Below are 19,930 nucleotides of genomic sequence, written 5' to 3'. Positions count from 1 at the left end.
ACACACAAGATCCTTCACTACCAAGCTGGTGTCATCAGCAAACAGAAATAATTTTGAATCACCTGTAATACTAGAAGGCATATCATTTATATAAATAAGAAACAGCAGTGGCCCCAGCACCGACCCTTGGGGAATGCCCCACTTAACAGTGCCCCATTGGGACTGAACATCACTACCACTCTCAATATTGGGGAGAATTACCTTCTGCTTTCTGTTCTTAAAGTAAGAGGCGAACCAATTTTAAGCTACTCCCCTTACTCCATAATGGTCCAACTTCTGCAGTAATATTTTGTGGTCAACACAGTCAAAAGCCTTCGTTAAATCAAAGAAAACACCTAGCGTTCGCAATCTTTTATTTAATCCATCCAAAACCTCACAGAGAACTGCCTATGACTAAGGACCACATGGCCGGCCGAAGTGGCCGTGCGGTTAAAGGCGCTGCAGTCTGGAACCGCAAGACCGCTACGGTCGCAGGTTCGAATCCTGCCCCGGGCATGGATGTTTGTGATGTCCTTAGGTTAGTTAGGTTTAACTAGTTCTAAGTTCTAGGGGACTAATGACCTCAGCAGTTGAGTCCCATAGTGCTCAGAGCCATTTGAACCATTTTAAGGACCACATGCTGAATGGCAGTGGCACCACCACCACCACCATCTCCCAGCATGGCTCCCTGCAACACGACACCATGATCACTGTGCCAGCGCCACTGTCATGTTAGCAGCCGCAGCAATAGCAACGTAAGTGATGAGCTGCCCACCACTTAGGACCACACACTGCATGGCAGCACCACCATCATAGTCTTCCCGCAAGGCTCTCTGCAATGGGACAGTGGTGGGTCACTGAAGTGTAGCTTAAAGTCGGCCTATCACAAGAGCATGGGAGAAATTGTCTGTCTAATCAACTCGCTCTGTCACAGACCTGGAGGTGGTGTGTGTTTTTGTCTGTCATACACTTATTTGATTCTGCTTTCTGTCTCATCCTCTTGACCACTTTACCTCTCCAATTCTCTTTTATTTTTCTCAGTTCTCCTGCTTCTCCCTATCTACTCCATATTTCTTCTCGATGCTCTCCCTAACTTTCATTCTTGGTCTCAAAAAATGGTTCAAATGGCTCTGAGCACTATGAGACTTAACTTCTGAGGTCATCAGTCCCCTAGAACTTAGAACTACCTAAACCTAACTAACCTAATGACATCACACATATCCGTGCCCGAGGCAGGATTCGAACCTGCGACCGTAGCGGTCACGCGGCTCCAGACTGTAGCGCCTAGAACCGCACGGCCACTCCGGCCGGCTCTTGGTCTCAGAAAACCTCTTTAAGACTTCCTAATTCTTCATTCCCACTCCACCCCTGCTTTCTGCATGTCTGTGTCGTCAACTCTCCCTACTCAACATCTGCTCTCTACAGCCCCCTCTATCTCATGTCTCTCTCTCTCTCTCTCTCTCTCCCTCTCTCTCTGTGTGTGTGTGTGTGTCTTCTAAACACTTCCCTTCCAGATCATTATATCTTTTGCACTCTCCCTCTTCCCTTTCACTACTTCCATGGTTCTTTCCAGAAAACCTCACTTTCACTCATCAAAATCTTAACCTTCTTTCTTCCCATCCACGCCCCTCTTCTCCTTCTGATGCACTCCGTCCTGTTTCTTCTTGCTCTCACTTCTTTCGTTAGTTTTCGTAACCTGTCCTTTTATTTCAACAACTCTCTCCCCCTCATAGACCCCTTCCCCTCTGTCTCCTTCTCTTCCATCAGCCTCATTGGCCCCCTCCCCTCCCTTCTTGTCCCTTTCCCTTTCCGTCCCAATCAATTTTCTCTCGGCCTCCCCCATCCCTCACTCCCATACACTCTTTAATGTCATCACCATCTCGACCTATAGCACTGCCCTTGTTCTTCCCTTTGTCTCCATTTCAGTCCTGCACCTCTGTCTATGCCCCTACCTTCACCTTCTCCTCCATCTACGTTCAGTACTCTGCTTACATCTCCCTGTTCACGTTTACATCTCTATATCCATCAACCTCATCCTCGCCCCTTCCATCACTTTCACCTTCTCCCACTTTTCAATCTTCTTCTATCCTCTGTCTCCACTTCTGCCTCTGCTCTGCCCCTGCTTTTGATCACATCTCTCTGTTCTTCTGTCTCTTTCTCTGCCTCTGTCTTTTTCTATACCCTTGCCTTTCTATCTGTCCACCTCCATTACCATCTTCCTCCTTTCTTCTTTTTATGTATGTTGATTTTAGGAACAGGAAAAATAGTCCGCCGTGTCGTAGTTCGGCAAGAAAGTTTCCACTGGCCTGTACATGATAAATAATTCTTTACTTATTTCTTGTTTTTAATTTTATATCAATATGTGCTGTAATAAGCTGATTTGGGAGCAGAGTAGGAAAATATTTTCATTTTTCATTCTCGTGACATTTCGTCGCAGCCATTTTGTAATTAGGCAAGTAGCGAAATATGAGCATCTCTGCCAGCACGTTGAGTTCGATATCCAGATAGTATAGAGATCACTGATATATTGCGTTGTTTATAGAGAAGATACCCTGGCTTTTGTCAATCGTCTTCTAGAATCTGATGATGTGGCTATACAGCTCTAATACATAAGTGTAACTTTTTGTGGCAATTGTAGCTTAGGACAGATAGTACTGATGTTGTGATTCCATGCTTCTGAGAGATCTCGTTTAAGATCTAGAAGGTGAGTATTTTGAGAATAAATTAACTATGATGCTAGGTCCATTTCTGTCCCAGTTTGTAAATTATTCTTTTCTTGTGCTATTTTATAATGTTCAGTCCATGATGCATCAATGTGTTGCACATTATTTTTTCACTCCAAACCGATGAATTTAATGAACAATGAAAGACAATAGTCCACGCTTCGCTACGAGAGTGGCCAACGTTCCTTAGTTAGTTGAAAGATATCGTCCTCCCCCCTCCCCCGCCCCCTTCCTCCTATGCCCATGCCTACCTACGTTTGACATGTTACAGATGTGTTGCAACGGTTTCGTTATGAGACATGTGCAGAAAAAATTGTTTATATGAAAAAAGGCAGTAATTAACTGACAATGGTAATAAATAGGTTTCTGTTTTGCAACATCGAAGGTCGATAAAGCGTTTTTATGGTCGAGTGTTATGGTGTTTGAAAGACTTCTATATCGATATTGAAATATGAATGTTTGGACTCCCAAAAGCGATATTTTGTAAGCATCGTTGATCGTCGAACATTCTTACTGTGTTTGTTGCTATGCTCTGAAGGGGAAAAACAGTTACGGGAGCACGCTACCAAAATTTCCTCACGTGATTACGAGACCGGGGGGGAAGCTGACATTGGGGAAGTCTTTGCTCCACGGCAGTGTCCCTGCTCATTCTGTACAGCAAACAGACACACATGCTGCGCCCTCAGGGTATCAGATTTTGCCTGATCCCACTTAATCTGCTGACATAGTACCGAGTGACTTTTTTCTCTTTCCTCAGATCAAGAAACCATTGTGTGACATGCACTATGACATGGTGATTTTCGAGGTGGCACAATGCAAACACTGATGGACCTTGCAAAATAACTTGTGATCCTTTGTTAGCAACTCTCACTTCCAGATCTTCTATGGCCTTGTACACAGTTTGACGCGAACGTCGATATCTTCTGCTGTAGCGAGGCATCTCAAAACATGCTGTTGCACGCGCAGCTGCTCGCCGACTGACGTCGGCTTTGACTGTAACTACTTATATACACTTATATACACTTCTCCAACATGAAAAGTACGGTAAGCAATAACATCTCTTGCATTAAATGCTTCCAAACCAGTAACATTCTTCACTTTATTACCATCAAAACGAACAACAGCAACTGTAATCCAACCATTGCCAGCTTGAGCTGCGTCTAATTGCGTAAGTGTAAAATTAATAGTACACCCACAAAACACTGATGGACCTTGCAAAATAACTTGTGATCCTTTGTTAGCAACTCTCACTTCCAGATCTTCTATGGCCTTGTACACAGTTTGACGCGAACGTCGATATCTTCTGCTGTAGCGAGGCATCTCAAAACATGCTGTTGCACGCGCAGCTGCTCGCCGACTGACGTCGGCTTTGACTGTAACTACTTATATACACGCGGAGCTCGTGACCTTGAGCGGCGGCGGTGCCGGAGGCGGCGAATCCCGTACGCGCGCGGTAGGAACTCTAGACCGCGCGCGTACGCGATTCAGCTTGGGCACGGCGCCAGAGCCAGATGCCTCGCTATGCGTCACCACTCAGAGTATATTGCATCACATTGTTCCAACTCTATGGTCCCCGGTTAGTGGAGCGTACCTCCATGTTCAATGTATAAACAGATCAGAATAAATATTAAATATGGTTTTGAAATGAAAGACATTAATAATGACAAAAATATTATTTATTTCAATTTCTATAATAATGTGTTACATCTCCAGTCACTTGGACTTTAGCACATCTTCCAGCACCTTTCATCCATATACACACACTCTCTTGTTCACTTATTTTACGATGATTTCTTGTTCTTAAATAAAATGACTGGTTAGATACAAAGTATGACAGTCCCAAATCTCTATTATACACTTCTCCAACATGAAAAGTACGGTAAGCAATAACATCTCTTGCATTAAATGCTTCCAAACCAGTAACATTCTTCACTTTATTACCATCAAAACGAACAACAGCAACTGTAATCCAACCATTGCCAGCTTGAGCTGCGTCTAATTGCGTAAGTGTAAAATTAATAGTACACCCACAAAACACTGATGGACCTTGCAAAATAACTTGTGATCCTTTGTTAGCAACTCTCACTTCCAGATCTTCTATGGCCTTGTACACAGTTTGACGCGAACGTCGATATCTTCTGCTGTAGCGAGGCATCTCAAAACATGCTGTTGCACGCGCAGCTGCTCGCCGACTGACGTCGGCTTTGACTGTAACTACTTATATACACGCGGAGCTCGTGACCTTGAGCGGCGGCGGTGCCGGAGGCGGCGAATCCCGTACGCGCGCGGTAGGAACTCTAGACCGCGCGCGTACGCGATTCAGCTTGGGCACGGCGCCAGAGCCAGATGCCTCGCTATGCGTCACCACTCAGAGTATATTGCATCACATTGTTCCAACTCTATGGTCCCCGGTTAGTGGAGCGTACCTCCATGTTCAATGTATAAACAGATCAGAATAAATATTAAATATGGTTTTGAAATGAAAGACATTAATAATGACAAAAATATTATTTATTTCAATTTCTATAATAATGTGTTACATCTCCAGTCACTTGGACTTTAGCACATCTTCCAGCACCTTTCATCCATATACACACACTCTCTTGTTCACTTATTTTACGATGATTTCTTGTTCTTAAATAAAATGACTGGTTAGATACAAAGTATGACAGTCCCAAATCTCTATTATACACTTCTCCAACATGAAAAGTACGGTAAGCAATAACATCTCTTGCATTAAATGCTTCCAAACCAGTAACATTCTTCACTTTATTACCATCAAAACGAACAACAGCAACTGTAATCCAACCATTGCCAGCTTGAGCTGCGTCTAATTGCGTAAGTGTAAAATTAATAGTACACCCACAAAACACTGATGGACCTTGCAAAATAACTTGTGATCCTTTGTTAGCAACTCTCACTTCCAGATCTTCTATGGCCTTGTACACAGTTTGACGTGAACGTCGATATCTTCTGCTGTAGCGAGGCATCTCAACACATGCCGCGCGCGTATAGTATTGATTGCCAACCAGCTCGGTCAGAGAGAAATGCTCTCATATATGTTAGCAAGAATGATTACAAATGTATTTTTAACTGCAGGGTAGACAAGTTGTCACGTGCTTTGAAGATATTTTACTTTTGTAAACATAACAAACATTTCGATGTTAAACATCCTTTTGTAGTTGAGCACATGAACACTTGGAGATTCTTGAATGACTACCATAAATCGTATTGGTCAGAAAATATTACTTCTGTGCCCTTTAAGCCATTTTGTCTTGATTATAATGGTTGGGCTGGGGAGGTTGTTACATGGTGGAATGATGGTTTGAAAAATGGTTTTAAAAAAGTTTTAGCTTTACATGGTTTCTCTGGTTATGGTAAAAGCACCTTAATTGAGGATGTAATTATGATGAAATTATTTACTTATCTGAATTTTATGAAAATGGTCTCAAATGAAAGAAAATGAACTGTTCTCACTCTATGGCCAATGGTTACAGCAGCGTACCTCCATGTTCAATCTTTTTAAGCAATTTGAACTTGCTGTGTCACACGTGTACGCGATTCAGCTTGGGCATGGCGCCAGAGCCAGATGCCTCGCTATGCGTCACCACTCAGAGTATATTGCATCACATTGTTCCAACTCTATGGCCCCCGGTTAGTGGAGCGTACCTCCATGTTCAATGTATAAACAGATCAGAATAAATATTAAATATGGTTTTGAAATGAAAGACATTAATAATGACAAAAATATTATTTATTTCAATTTCTATAGTAATGTGTTACATCTCCAGTCACTTGGACTTTAGCACATCTTCCAGCACCTTTCATCCATATACACACACTCTCTTGTTCACTTATTTTACGATGATTTCTTGTTCTTAAATAAAATACTGGTTAGATACAAAGTATGACAGTCCCAAATCTCTATTATACACTTCTCCAACATGAAAAGTACGGTAAGCAATAACATCTCTTGCATTAAATGCTTCCAAACCAGTAACATTCTTCACTTTATTACCATCAAAACGAACAACAGCAACTGTAATCCAACCATTGCCAGCTTGAGCTGCGTCTAATTGCGTAAGTGTAAAATTAATAGTACACCCACAAAACACTGATGGACCTTGCAAAATAACTTGTGATCCTTTGTTAGCAACTCTCACTTCCAGATCTTCTATGGCCTTGTACACAGTTTGACGCGAACGTCGATATCTTCTGCTGTAGCGAGGCATCTCAAAACATGCTGTTGCACGCGCAGCTGCTCGCCGACTGACGTCGGCTTTGACTGTAACTACTTATATACACTTATATACACTTCTCCAACATGAAAAGTACGGTAAGCAATAACATCTCTTGCATTAAATGCTTCCAAACCAGTAACATTCTTCACTTTATTACCATCAAAACGAACAACAGCAACTGTAATCCAACCATTGCCAGCTTGAGCTGCGTCTAATTGCGTAAGTGTAAAATTAATAGTACACCCACAAAACACTGATGGACCTTGCAAAATAACTTGTGATCCTTTGTTAGCAACTCTCACTTCCAGATCTTCTATGGCCTTGTACACAGTTTGACGTGAACGTCGATATCTTCTGCTGTAGCGAGGCATCTCAAAACATGCCGCGCGCGTATAGTATTGATTGCCAACCAGCTCGGTCAGAGAGAAATGCTCTCATATATGTTAGCAAGAATGATTACAAATGTATTTTTAACTGCAGGGTAGACAAGTTGTCACGTGCTTTGAAGATATTTTACTTTTGTAAACATAACAAACATTTCGATGTTAAACATCCTTTTGTAGTTGAGCACATGAACACTTGGAGATTCTTGAATGACTACCATAAATCGTATTGGTCAGAAAATATTACTTCTGTGCCCTTTAAGCCATTTTGTCTTGATTATAATGGTTGGGCTGGGGAGGTTGTTACATGGTGGAATGATGGTTTGAAAAATGGTTTTAAAAAAGTTTTAGCTTTACATGGTTTCTCTGGTTATGGTAAAAGCACCTTAATTGAGGATGTAATTATGATGAAATTATTTACTTATCTGAATTTTATGAAAATGGTCTCAAATGAAAGAAAATGAACTGTTCTCACTCTATGGCCAATGGTTACAGCAGCGTACCTCCATGTTCAATCTTTTTAAGCAATTTGAACTTGCTGTGTCACACGTGTACGCGATTCAGCTTGGGCATGGCGCCAGAGCCAGATGCCTCGCTATGCGTCACCACTCAGAGTATATTGCATCACATTGTTCCAACTCTATGGCCCCCGGTTAGTGGAGCGTACCTCCATGTTCAATGTATAAACAGATCAGAATAAATATTAAATATGGTTTTGAAATGAAAGACATTAATAATGACAAAAATATTATTTATTTCAATTTCTATAATAATGTGTTACATCTCCAGTCACTTGGACTTTAGCACATCTTCCAGCACCTTTCATCCATATACACACACTCTCTTGTTCACTTATTTTACGATGATTTCTTGTTCTTAAATAAAATGACTGGTTAGATACAAAGTATGACAGTCCCAAATCTCTATTATACACTTCTCCAACATGAAAAGTACGGTAAGCAATAACATCTCTTGCATTAAATGCTTCCAAACCAGTAACATTCTTCACTTTATTACCATCAAAACGAACAACAGCAACTGTAATCCAACCATTGCCAGCTTGAGCTGCGTCTAATTGCGTAAGTGTAAAATTAATAGTACACCCACAAAACACTGATGGACCTTGCAAAATAACTTGTGATCCTTTGTTAGCAACTCTCACTTCCAGATCTTCTATGGCCTTGTACACAGTTTGACGTGAACGTCGATATCTTCTGCTGTAGCGAGGCATCTCAAAACATGCCGCGCGCGTATAGTATTGATTGCCAACCAGCTCGGTCAGAGAGAAATGCTCTCATATATGTTAGCAAGAATGATTACAAATGTATTTTTAACTGCAGGGTAGACAAGTTGTCACGTGCTTTGAAGATATTTTACTTTTGTAAACATAACAAACATTTCGATGTTAAACATCCTTTTGTAGTTGAGCACATGAACACTTGGAGATTCTTGAATGACTACCATAAATCGTATTGGTCAGAAAATATTACTTCTGTGCCCTTTAAGCCATTTTGTCTTGATTATAATGGTTGGGCTGGGGAGGTTGTTACATGGTGGAATGATGGTTTGAAAAATGGTTTTAAAAAAGTTTTAGCTTTACATGGTTTCTCTGGTTATGGTAAAAGCACCTTAATTGAGGATGTAATTATGATGAAATTATTTACTTATCTGAATTTTATGAAAATGGTCTCAAATGAAAGAAAATGAACTGTTCTCACTCTATGGCCAATGGTTACAGCAGCGTACCTCCATGTTCAATCTTTTTAAGCAATTTGAACTTGCTGTGTCACACGTGTACGCGATTCAGCTTGGGCATGGCGCCAGAGCCAGATGCCTCGCTATGCGTCACCACTCAGAGTATATTGCATCACATTGTTCCAACTCTATGGCCCCCGGTTAGTGGAGCGTACCTCCATGTTCAATGTATAAACAGATCAGAATAAATATTAAATATGGTTTTGAAATGAAAGACATTAATAATGACAAAAATATTATTTATTTCAATTTCTATAGTAATGTGTTACATCTCCAGTCACTTGGACTTTAGCACATCTTCCAGCACCTTTCATCCATATACACACACTCTCTTGTTCACTTATTTTACGATGATTTCTTGTTCTTAAATAAAATACTGGTTAGATACAAAGTATGACAGTCCCAAATCTCTATTATACACTTCTCCAACATGAAAAGTACGGTAAGCAATAACATCTCTTGCATTAAATGCTTCCAAACCAGTAACATTCTTCACTTTATTACCATCAAAACGAACAACAGCAACTGTAATCCAACCATTGCCAGCTTGAGCTGCGTCTAATTGCGTAAGTGTAAAATTAATAGTACACCCACAAAACACTGATGGACCTTGCAAAATAACTTGTGATCCTTTGTTAGCAACTCTCACTTCCAGATCTTCTATGGCCTTGTACACAGTTTGACGCGAACGTCGATATCTTCTGCTGTAGCGAGGCATCTCAAAACATGCTGTTGCACGCGCAGCTGCTCGCCGACTGACGTCGGCTTTGACTGTAACTACTTATATACACTTATATACACTTCTCCAACATGAAAAGTACGGTAAGCAATAACATCTCTTGCATTAAATGCTTCCAAACCAGTAACATTCTTCACTTTATTACCATCAAAACGAACAACAGCAACTGTAATCCAACCATTGCCAGCTTGAGCTGCGTCTAATTGCGTAAGTGTAAAATTAATAGTACACCCACAAAACACTGATGGACCTTGCAAAATAACTTGTGATCCTTTGTTAGCAACTCTCACTTCCAGATCTTCTATGGCCTTGTACACAGTTTGACGCGAACGTCGATATCTTCTGCTGTAGCGAGGCATCTCAAAACATGCTGTTGCACGTGCAGCTGCTCGCCGACTGACGTCGGCTTTGACTGTAACTACTTATATACACGCGGAGCTCGTGACCTTGAGCGGCGGCGGTGCCGGAGGCGGCGAATCCCGTACGCGCGCGGTAGGAACTCTAGACCGCGCGCGTACGCGATTCAGCTTGGGCACGGCGCCAGAGCCAGATGCCTCGCTATGCGTCACCACTCAGAGTATATTGCATCACATTGTTCCAACTCTATGGTCCCCGGTTAGTGGAGCGTACCTCCATGTTCAATGTATAAACAGATCAGAATAAATATTAAATATGGTTTTGAAATGAAAGACATTAATAATGACAAAAATATTATTTATTTCAATTTCTATAATAATGTGTTACATCTCCAGTCACTTGGACTTTAGCACATCTTCCAGCACCTTTCATCCATATACACACACTCTCTTGTTCACTTATTTTACGATGATTTCTTGTTCTTAAATAAAATGACTGGTTAGATACAAAGTATGACAGTCCCAAATCTCTATTATACACTTCTCCAACATGAAAAGTACGGTAAGCAATAACATCTCTTGCATTAAATGCTTCCAAACCAGTAACATTCTTCACTTTATTACCATCAAAACGAACAACAGCAACTGTAATCCAACCATTGCCAGCTTGAGCTGCGTCTAATTGCGTAAGTGTAAAATTAATAGTACACCCACAAAACACTGATGGACCTTGCAAAATAACTTGTGATCCTTTGTTAGCAACTCTCACTTCCAGATCTTCTATGGCCTTGTACACAGTTTGACGTGAACGTCGATATCTTCTGCTGTAGCGAGGCATCTCAAAACATGCCGCGCGCGTATAGTATTGATTGCCAACCAGCTCGGTCAGAGAGAAATGCTCTCATATATGTTAGCAAGAATGATTACAAATGTATTTTTAACTGCAGGGTAGACAAGTTGTCACGTGCTTTGAAGATATTTTACTTTTGTAAACATAACAAACATTTCGATGTTAAACATCCTTTTGTAGTTGAGCACATGAACACTTGGAGATTCTTGAATGACTACCATAAATCGTATTGGTCAGAAAATATTACTTCTGTGCCCTTTAAGCCATTTTGTCTTGATTATAATGGTTGGGCTGGGGAGGTTGTTACATGGTGGAATGATGGTTTGAAAAATGGTTTTAAAAAAGTTTTAGCTTTACATGGTTTCTCTGGTTATGGTAAAAGCACCTTAATTGAGGATGTAATTATGATGAAATTATTTACTTATCTGAATTTTATGAAAATGGTCTCAAATGAAAGAAAATGAACTGTTCTCACTCTATGGCCAATGGTTACAGCAGCGTACCTCCATGTTCAATCTTTTTAAGCAATTTGAACTTGCTGTGTCACACGTGTACGCGATTCAGCTTGGGCATGGCGCCAGAGCCAGATGCCTCGCTATGCGTCACCACTCAGAGTATATTGCATCACATTGTTCCAACTCTATGGCCCCCGGTTAGTGGAGCGTACCTCCATGTTCAATGTATAAACAGATCAGAATAAATATTAAATATGGTTTTGAAATGAAAGACATTAATAATGACAAAAATATTATTTATTTCAATTTCTATAGTAATGTGTTACATCTCCAGTCACTTGGACTTTAGCACATCTTCCAGCACCTTTCATCCATATACACACACTCTCTTGTTCACTTATTTTACGATGATTTCTTGTTCTTAAATAAAATACTGGTTAGATACAAAGTATGACAGTCCCAAATCTCTATTATACACTTCTCCAACATGAAAAGTACGGTAAGCAATAACATCTCTTGCATTAAATGCTTCCAAACCAGTAACATTCTTCACTTTATTACCATCAAAACGAACAACAGCAACTGTAATCCAACCATTGCCAGCTTGAGCTGCGTCTAATTGCGTAAGTGTAAAATTAATAGTACACCCACAAAACACTGATGGACCTTGCAAAATAACTTGTGATCCTTTGTTAGCAACTCTCACTTCCAGATCTTCTATGGCCTTGTACACAGTTTGACGCGAACGTCGATATCTTCTGCTGTAGCGAGGCATCTCAAAACATGCTGTTGCACGCGCAGCTGCTCGCCGACTGACGTCGGCTTTGACTGTAACTACTTATATACACTTATATACACTTCTCCAACATGAAAAGTACGGTAAGCAATAACATCTCTTGCATTAAATGCTTCCAAACCAGTAACATTCTTCACTTTATTACCATCAAAACGAACAACAGCAACTGTAATCCAACCATTGCCAGCTTGAGCTGCGTCTAATTGCGTAAGTGTAAAATTAATAGTACACCCACAAAACACTGATGGACCTTGCAAAATAACTTGTGATCCTTTGTTAGCAACTCTCACTTCCAGATCTTCTATGGCCTTGTACACAGTTTGACGCGAACGTCGATATCTTCTGCTGTAGCGAGGCATCTCAAAACATGCTGTTGCACGCGCAGCTGCTCGCCGACTGACGTCGGCTTTGACTGTAACTACTTATATACACGCGGAGCTCGTGACCTTGAGCGGCGGCGGTGCCGGAGGCGGCGAATCCCGTACGCGCGCGGTAGGAACTCTAGACCGCGCGCGTACGCGATTCAGCTTGGGCACGGCGCCAGAGCCAGATGCCTCGCTATGCTGCGCGTGCAACAGCATGTTTTGAGATGCCTCGCTACAGCAGAAGATATCGACGTTCGCGTCAAACTGTGTACAAGGCCATAGAAGATCTGGAAGTGAGAGTTGCTAACAAAGGATCACAAGTTATTTTGCAAGGTCCATCAGTGTTTTGTGGGTGTACTATTAATTTTACACTTACGCAATTAGACGCAGCTCAAGCTGGCAATGGTTGGATTACAGTTGCTGTTGTTCGTTTTGATGGTAATAAAGTGAAGAATGTTACTGGTTTGGAAGCATTTAATGCAAGAGATGTTATTGCTTACCGTACTTTTCATGTTGGAGAAGTGTATAATAGAGATTTGGGACTGTCATACTTTGTATCTAACCAGTCATTTTATTTAAGAACAAGAAATCATCGTAAAATAAGTGAACAAGAGAGTGTGTGTATATGGATGAAAGGTGCTGGAAGATGTGCTAAAGTCCAAGTGACTGGAGATGTAACACATTATTATAGAAATTGAAATAAATAATATTTTTGTCATTATTAATGTCTTTCATTTCAAAACCATATTTAATATTTATTCTGATCTGTTTATACATTGAACATGGAGGTACGCTCCACTAACCGGGGGCCATAGAGTTGGAACAATGTGATGCAATATACTCTGAGTGGTGACGCATAGCGAGGCATCTGGCTCTGGCGCCGTGCCCAAGCTGAATCGCGTACGCGCGCGGTCTAGAGTTCCTAACATTTTGATGGTAATAAAGTGAAGAATGTTACTGGTTTGGAAGCATTTAATGCAAACTTGTATAACCAAGATCTCTGCCACGTCATCCATCGCCGGAAAAAATTTTCACATCGAGGGGTGAACGTGTTGAGGAGGGCTGCGACGTTACCGAGTTTCATCGTCGCAGCTTGATTTTTTCGAAGTGATAATCATAAATTAATTACTACCACTGGTATATGCTTCTCAGGCCACTACGTTGCCTCTACTTTTGCTATTATCAAAGCGATTCATGCATTACAACTAGCGACCCACTGTGGCTTCGCACTGCTAACACTAAGTATCTCCCGCCAGACAGTTTGTCTGGTGTAGCAGTAACTTAGTTTGCGGACCACCATGTACGACTCTGATTGAAATTTATAGAACACCGTTGGGGAAATGAATGTCATCACTTAAACAATCTAAGCAGCGCACGCCAGGAAAGTTCTCAGAAGGTACGAGTGTTATCTGCACCATATCTGACTGGCGTTTGGCGTGACGTATGGTGGCAATGATTGGAGTTGCGAGCTACGCAGTCCATCTGACCGCAGAACTATTCGGCGCTAGCTACGGCTACTTTCCAGCCGCATGACACCAGCACCATTCCGTAATGAGCTACGTTTCTTGTCTGAACTTTTCCAATATTTCGCAACTAAACATAGCTACGAAGTACCCTTTGCCATGCAACATCACTATGAACCATCCCCTGCCACGCAACATCAGCACTTAGTACCCTCTGTCACACAACATTAGTATGAAGCACCCTCTGCCTTCTAACACTGGAAAGCAGCCTCTGCAATATTGTGTTGTTAGGATGCACCCTCTGCAATGCAATATTGATACGAAGCACCCTCTGTCCCAGCAACATTGATACAAAGCACCGTCCACCAAACAACATTGATATCGAGCAACATTTGTGACACAACATCAGTGCGAGGCACACTCTGGCACACAGCATTTGTAAGAAGCACCCCTTGTCACATAACAGTGATGTGGAGCACAGCCGGCCGGGGTGGCGGAGCGGTTCTAGGCGTTACAGTCTGGAACTGCGCGATCGCTACGGTCACAGGTTCGAATCCTGCCTCGGGCATGGATGTGTGTGACGTCCTTAGGTTAGTTAGGTTTAAGTAGTTCTAAGTCCTAGGGGACTGATGACCTCAGAAGTTAAGTCCCATAGTGATCAGAGCCATTTGAACCACTTGCGGAGCACACTGTTACACCCCTTGTCACATAACAGTGGTGTGGAATGGTGTGGAGCACACTCTTACGAGAAGAAAAATATGCTGAAACTGGTAAGGATGCTCTATGTGCACAGGAGATGTACATCACCAGGCTGGACTAGCTACTGTGATTCGAGGAAGGTCAATCATGTAGCACTACCTATCAATGGCAACGTTTTCGTAATGGTGGGGAACATTCGTTCTTCACCCTTTAGCCAATTCGCATAAAAACATTTATGTTAATTATGGGAATAAACATTCCTCACAAATCAGTCTGTCTATTAGTGAAAACCATATCAAATTCCATACAGTAGTTCTAAAGATTAACTTAAAGATACAGGCAGAAACCGCGGAGGAGGATTTTAATTTACATTTATACACTCCTCGAAATTGAAATAAGAACACCGTAAATTCATTGTCCCAGGAAGGGGAAACTTTATTGACACATTCCTGGGGTCAGATACATCACATGATCACACTGACAGAACCACAGGCACATAGACACAGGCAACAGAGCATGCACAATGTCGGCACTAGTACAGTGTATATCCACCTTTCGCAGCAATGCAGGCTGCTATTCTCCCATAGAGACGATCGTAGAGATGCTGGATGTAGTCCTGTGGAACGGCTTGCCATGCCATTTCCACCTGGCGCCTCAGTTGGACCAGCGTTCGTGCTGGACGTGCAGACCGCGTGAGACGACGCTTCATCCAGTCCCAAACATGCTCAATGGGGGACAGATCCGGAGATCTTGCTGGCCAGGGTAGTTGACTTACACCATCTAGAGCACGTTGGGTGGCACGGGATACATGCGGACGTGCATTGTCCTGTTGGAACAGCAGGTTCCCTTGCCGGTCTAGGAATGGTAGAACGATGGGTTCGATGACGGTTTGGATGTACCGTGCACTATTCAGTGTCCCCTCGACGATCACCAGTGGTGTACGGCCAGTGTAGGAGATCGCTCCCCACACCATGATGCCGGGTGTTGGCCCTGTGTGCCTCGGTCGTATGCAGTCCTGATTGTGGCGCTCACCTGCACGGCGCCAAACACGCATACGACCATCATTGGCACCAAGGCAGAAGCGACTCTCATCGCTGAAGACGACACGTCTCCATTCGTCCCTCCATTCACGCCTGTCGCGACACCACTGGAGGCGGGCTGGACGATGTTAGGGCGTGAGCGGAAGACGGCCTAACGGTGTGCGGGACCGTAGCCCAGCTTCATGGAGACGGTTGCGAATGGTCCTCGCCGATACCCCAGGAGCAACAGTGTCCCTAATTTGCTGGGAAGTGGCGGTGCAGTCCCCTACGGCACTGTGTAGGATCCTACGGTCTTGGCGTGCATCCGTGCGTCGCTGCGGTCCGGTCCCAGGTCGACGGGCACGTGCACCTTCTGCCGACCACTGGCGACAACATCGATGTACTGTGGAGACCTCACGCCCCACGTGTTGAGCAATTCTGCGGTACGTCCACCCGGCCTCCCGGATGCCCACTATACGCCCTCGTTCAAAGTCCGTCAACTGCACATACGGTTCACGTCCACGCTGTCGCGGCATGCTACCAGTGTTAAAGACTGCGATGGAGCTCCGTATGCCACGGCAAACTGGCTGACACTGACGGCGGCGGTGCACAAATGCTGCGCAGCTAGCGCCATTCGACGGCCAACACCGCGGTTCCTGGTGTGTCCGCTGTGCCGTGCGTGTGATCATTGCTTGTACAGCCCTCTCGCAGTGTCCGGAGCAAGTATGGTGGGTCTGACACACCGGTGTCAATGTGTTCTTTTTTCCATTTCCAGGAGTGTATGTAGGATGTTCGTAGGAATGCAGGCTATTTTGGCGATTTCCATTGATGAAACCCTCTGAGGTTATCAGCCGAGCCATGGCGTCATGGTGTCATAGTGTCTCGACGAGATTTCTATTCGTCATCTAGTAAGGTTCATGTCCTCCCACCACCTCCGCCACTTTCACATTAGAGACTATCTTGTCAAGCGTGACAGCGGTTTCCAGCTGAGCTCCGCATGGGATGTGGCACTACCAAAAAGTACGCCAGGAACACTCTGGTATGAAAGTGGTGGAGGTAGCTTGTGGAAGAGATACGCAGCACTAGAACTCGACGTCTGACTCCCCTCCAACCTAACGGGCTGCCGCCCCCCCCCCCCCCCCTAATCATCAGCCGTGACATCTCTCCCAGAGGCATGCAACTGACCCACCTTGTGGGGCCTCAGGAAAGGAGTCTACAGTCTAATGACTGAAGGAACAAACTGGACATGAACACTTCACTTACCGAGCGAAATGGCGCAGTGGTTAGACACTGGACTTGCATTCGGGAGGACGACGGTTCAATCCCGCGTCCGGCCATCCTGATTTAGGTTTTCCGTGATGTCCCTAAATCGCTACAGGCAAATTCCGGGATGGTTCCTTTGAAAGGGCACAGCCGACTTCCTTCCCCATCCTTCCCTAATCCGATGAGACCGATGACCTCGCTGTCTGGTCTCCTTCCCCCAAACAACCCAACCCAACACTTCACTTTGCCTGTAGATGACGGGTAGGAAACTCATCAAATGTTGAAATAACACGACGCCACGACTTGACTAATAACCTAAGACTGTTTCATTAATATAATGTATTGCCTACTTCGGATAAGCTTCAGTGCATTGGCCACAGGCCACCTATGTATTTCAGTGGTTGTTTCTCTTAATTCATGTGGTTAGTGAGAGTGGCAGTGTACCTGCGCGGCCGGGGCACGAACCAGACGAGTGCGTCTCTGGCGTGTGGGGCGGTGGCGTCCGTGATGCGGGCGCGCCTCTGGGAGAAGCGCAGGCCTCCAAAGGCGACGTCCGCGGAGCCGTCGAGCAGCCGGCCCACCACCCCGGACCAGCGGCCGCCCGGCTGCGGCTCCCCCCACGGCGGCCCCTCATCCCAGGCAGTCGACACCAGCTGCGTCTCCAGGCGGGCATCAAGCGACTGCGCTGCCAACTCCACAAGCTGTACCTGAGCCAGATAGTTAGCCAAAGCACTGTGAGACTGAATGTCATCTAGGGGCGTTCTGCGGACGTGACAGCGTAAACAAATAATGCAGGGCAATTTTGCTGGCCAGCCGCTGTGGCCGAGCGGTTCTAGGCGCTTCAGTCCGGAAGCACGTGGCTGCTACGGTCGTAGGTTCGAATCCCGTCTCGGGCATGGATATTTGTGATGTCCTTAGGTTAGTTAGGTTTAAGTAGTTCTAAGTCTAGGGGACTTATGACATCAGATGTTAAGTCCCATAGCACTCAGAGCCATTTGAACCATTTTGATTTTGCTGAATGGTGACAGACTGAAGGAAACGATCCTCAAGGGGATAAGAAGCAAATAGATGTTATGGAGTCTTGGCTAGAAATGCGTTCCAAAGGCGGTACACTGACGTGAAGGTGGAATCAAAAGGTCTCTGACAGTGTTCCCAGTTTCAGTACCAGACAGGTGGTCCACCAGCATGTGATAAGGTAGACGGTCGTGTGGAACCCTCTCTACAACAACTGTCACTATCTGTACTATTTACAATGCGTGCAGGTCTTATTAGCTACGAATTTCGCTCCACAGTGATGGTTTTGTTACTGGTTTGTCATACAAGCAACCATAGTACTCGGATTCTGTAATCGAACCTGTTCACAGATAAGGCTACTTGTATGAGGGGTAGTAATGTCAATGTTCGCAACACCTATCTACAGACTACTGAGACTCTCCGTAGTATGGTAGCAGTGAACCACCAGCAGTTCAGCCTCAATGTGTAGGAAGTAATTATTTGCGACTGTCTCATGGCACCTTAACTCACAGGTGAGGCATATCTGCACCTCTGGAAAGTCACCTTGACTCCCCAGCTGGAAGACGTGCCTTTGGTGGTACAGAGGATAGTGTGGGTACTACATGATGGTACTCCAGCTCGCTGCGCTCTTGAGTGTGGAGCTATAACACTAGTACAGACAGAACATTCCCACTTGCCTTCTGTATTCTCATGTGTGCTATCAGTCATGGAAACCTAAAATGTCAAATACTTTTTATCTCCACCTTCAAGCGGACGCACCTCTTATAGAATACCTATGGAGTGAGTGTGGTCTACTGAGCATGTTCTCAACATGAAACTGGGATAGACACCTGATTTTGGGATCACGCTGCTAGTCAACAATTTGCGGTAATAGCCAAACTTCAATATTACACGTATTCGCTTTGTTTTATATAAATTTCTGTACGTTTGAGTTTTACTTACAGCTGTGGTGCAGTATTGTTGTTGCTACAGATGTAAAGAGAAGTATGTGAAAGGAGGACCAGTTACCTTTCGTAGGTATGTACAACAAATGCATAATTATAAATGTCATATTGATATGAGGCACTTTATATGTTGAAAAATATCGAGATACGGTATTTTAGAGATAATTTCTGCGATTTGATGGCCATGTGTTTATAAGACAAGTGCTAGATAAATTTGCAAGTGTGTCTGACTAAACTGCCAGTCAGTGTATACATACTGGTGCTACGTTCATATGCAGATAAAATTTATACATAACACTCTTATTAATTTCCTCCAGTTTTTTGCAGGTTTTCAAACTCTTGTGTGTATCGAAGTGTTTCTGCGTAAGACATATTCAGTGTCATTGTAACGTAATTACTTAGAACATATTCGAAAATATGAATCAGTGCAATAGCAAACCTAAAACAAAATGTTCGCTGTCTCTTCTTTTGTTATTCAAATGGTTCAAATGGCTCTGAGCACTATGGGACTCAACTGCTGAGGTCATTAGTCCCCTAGAACTTAGAACTAGTTAAACCTAACTAACCTAAGGACATCACAAACATCCATGCCCGAGGCAGGATTCGAACCTGCGACCGTAGCGGTCTTGCGGTTCCAGACTGCAGCGCCTTTAACCGCACGGCCACTTCGGCCGGCTTTTGTTATTCCAAAATTCGAGCAATGATCCCGTAACTTTTATTTTTTGTGTGTAATGTATAGTTTTACTTTTCTGATAATATGGCGAAAAAATGTTGTAGATCTTTACTTGTCTATAAAATCAAGAAGGGTAAGTAAAGATAAAAATGAAAATAATAATAGACAAGCAGGTGGTGCGAGGTTCCAAATATGTCGTTTTTCGTGACGCTT

At 43.5% G+C, this 19,930-nt stretch overlaps 1 protein-coding gene across 1 annotated transcript in view; it reads right to left on the bottom strand.

Moving 5' to 3' along the window:
* Positions 1–19,930, bottom strand: part of LOC126234953 (glutamate receptor 2) — a 129,958-nt gene that overhangs the window by 52,832 nt on the left and 57,196 nt on the right. The window contains exon 3 of the mRNA XM_049943692.1: positions 17,531–17,793. Within this exon, the coding sequence (XP_049799649.1) occupies positions 17,531–17,793 (263 nt within the window). The remainder of the gene's footprint in view (positions 1–17,530; positions 17,794–19,930) is intronic.

This window comes from Schistocerca nitens, chromosome 2 (genome assembly GCF_023898315.1).
Source record: "Schistocerca nitens isolate TAMUIC-IGC-003100 chromosome 2, iqSchNite1.1, whole genome shotgun sequence".
NCBI classification, from domain to species: Eukaryota; Metazoa; Arthropoda; class Insecta; order Orthoptera; family Acrididae; genus Schistocerca; species Schistocerca nitens.
The sequence above is the reverse complement of the archived record's forward strand: the minus strand, read 5'-3'. Positions and strand labels throughout refer to the sequence as shown.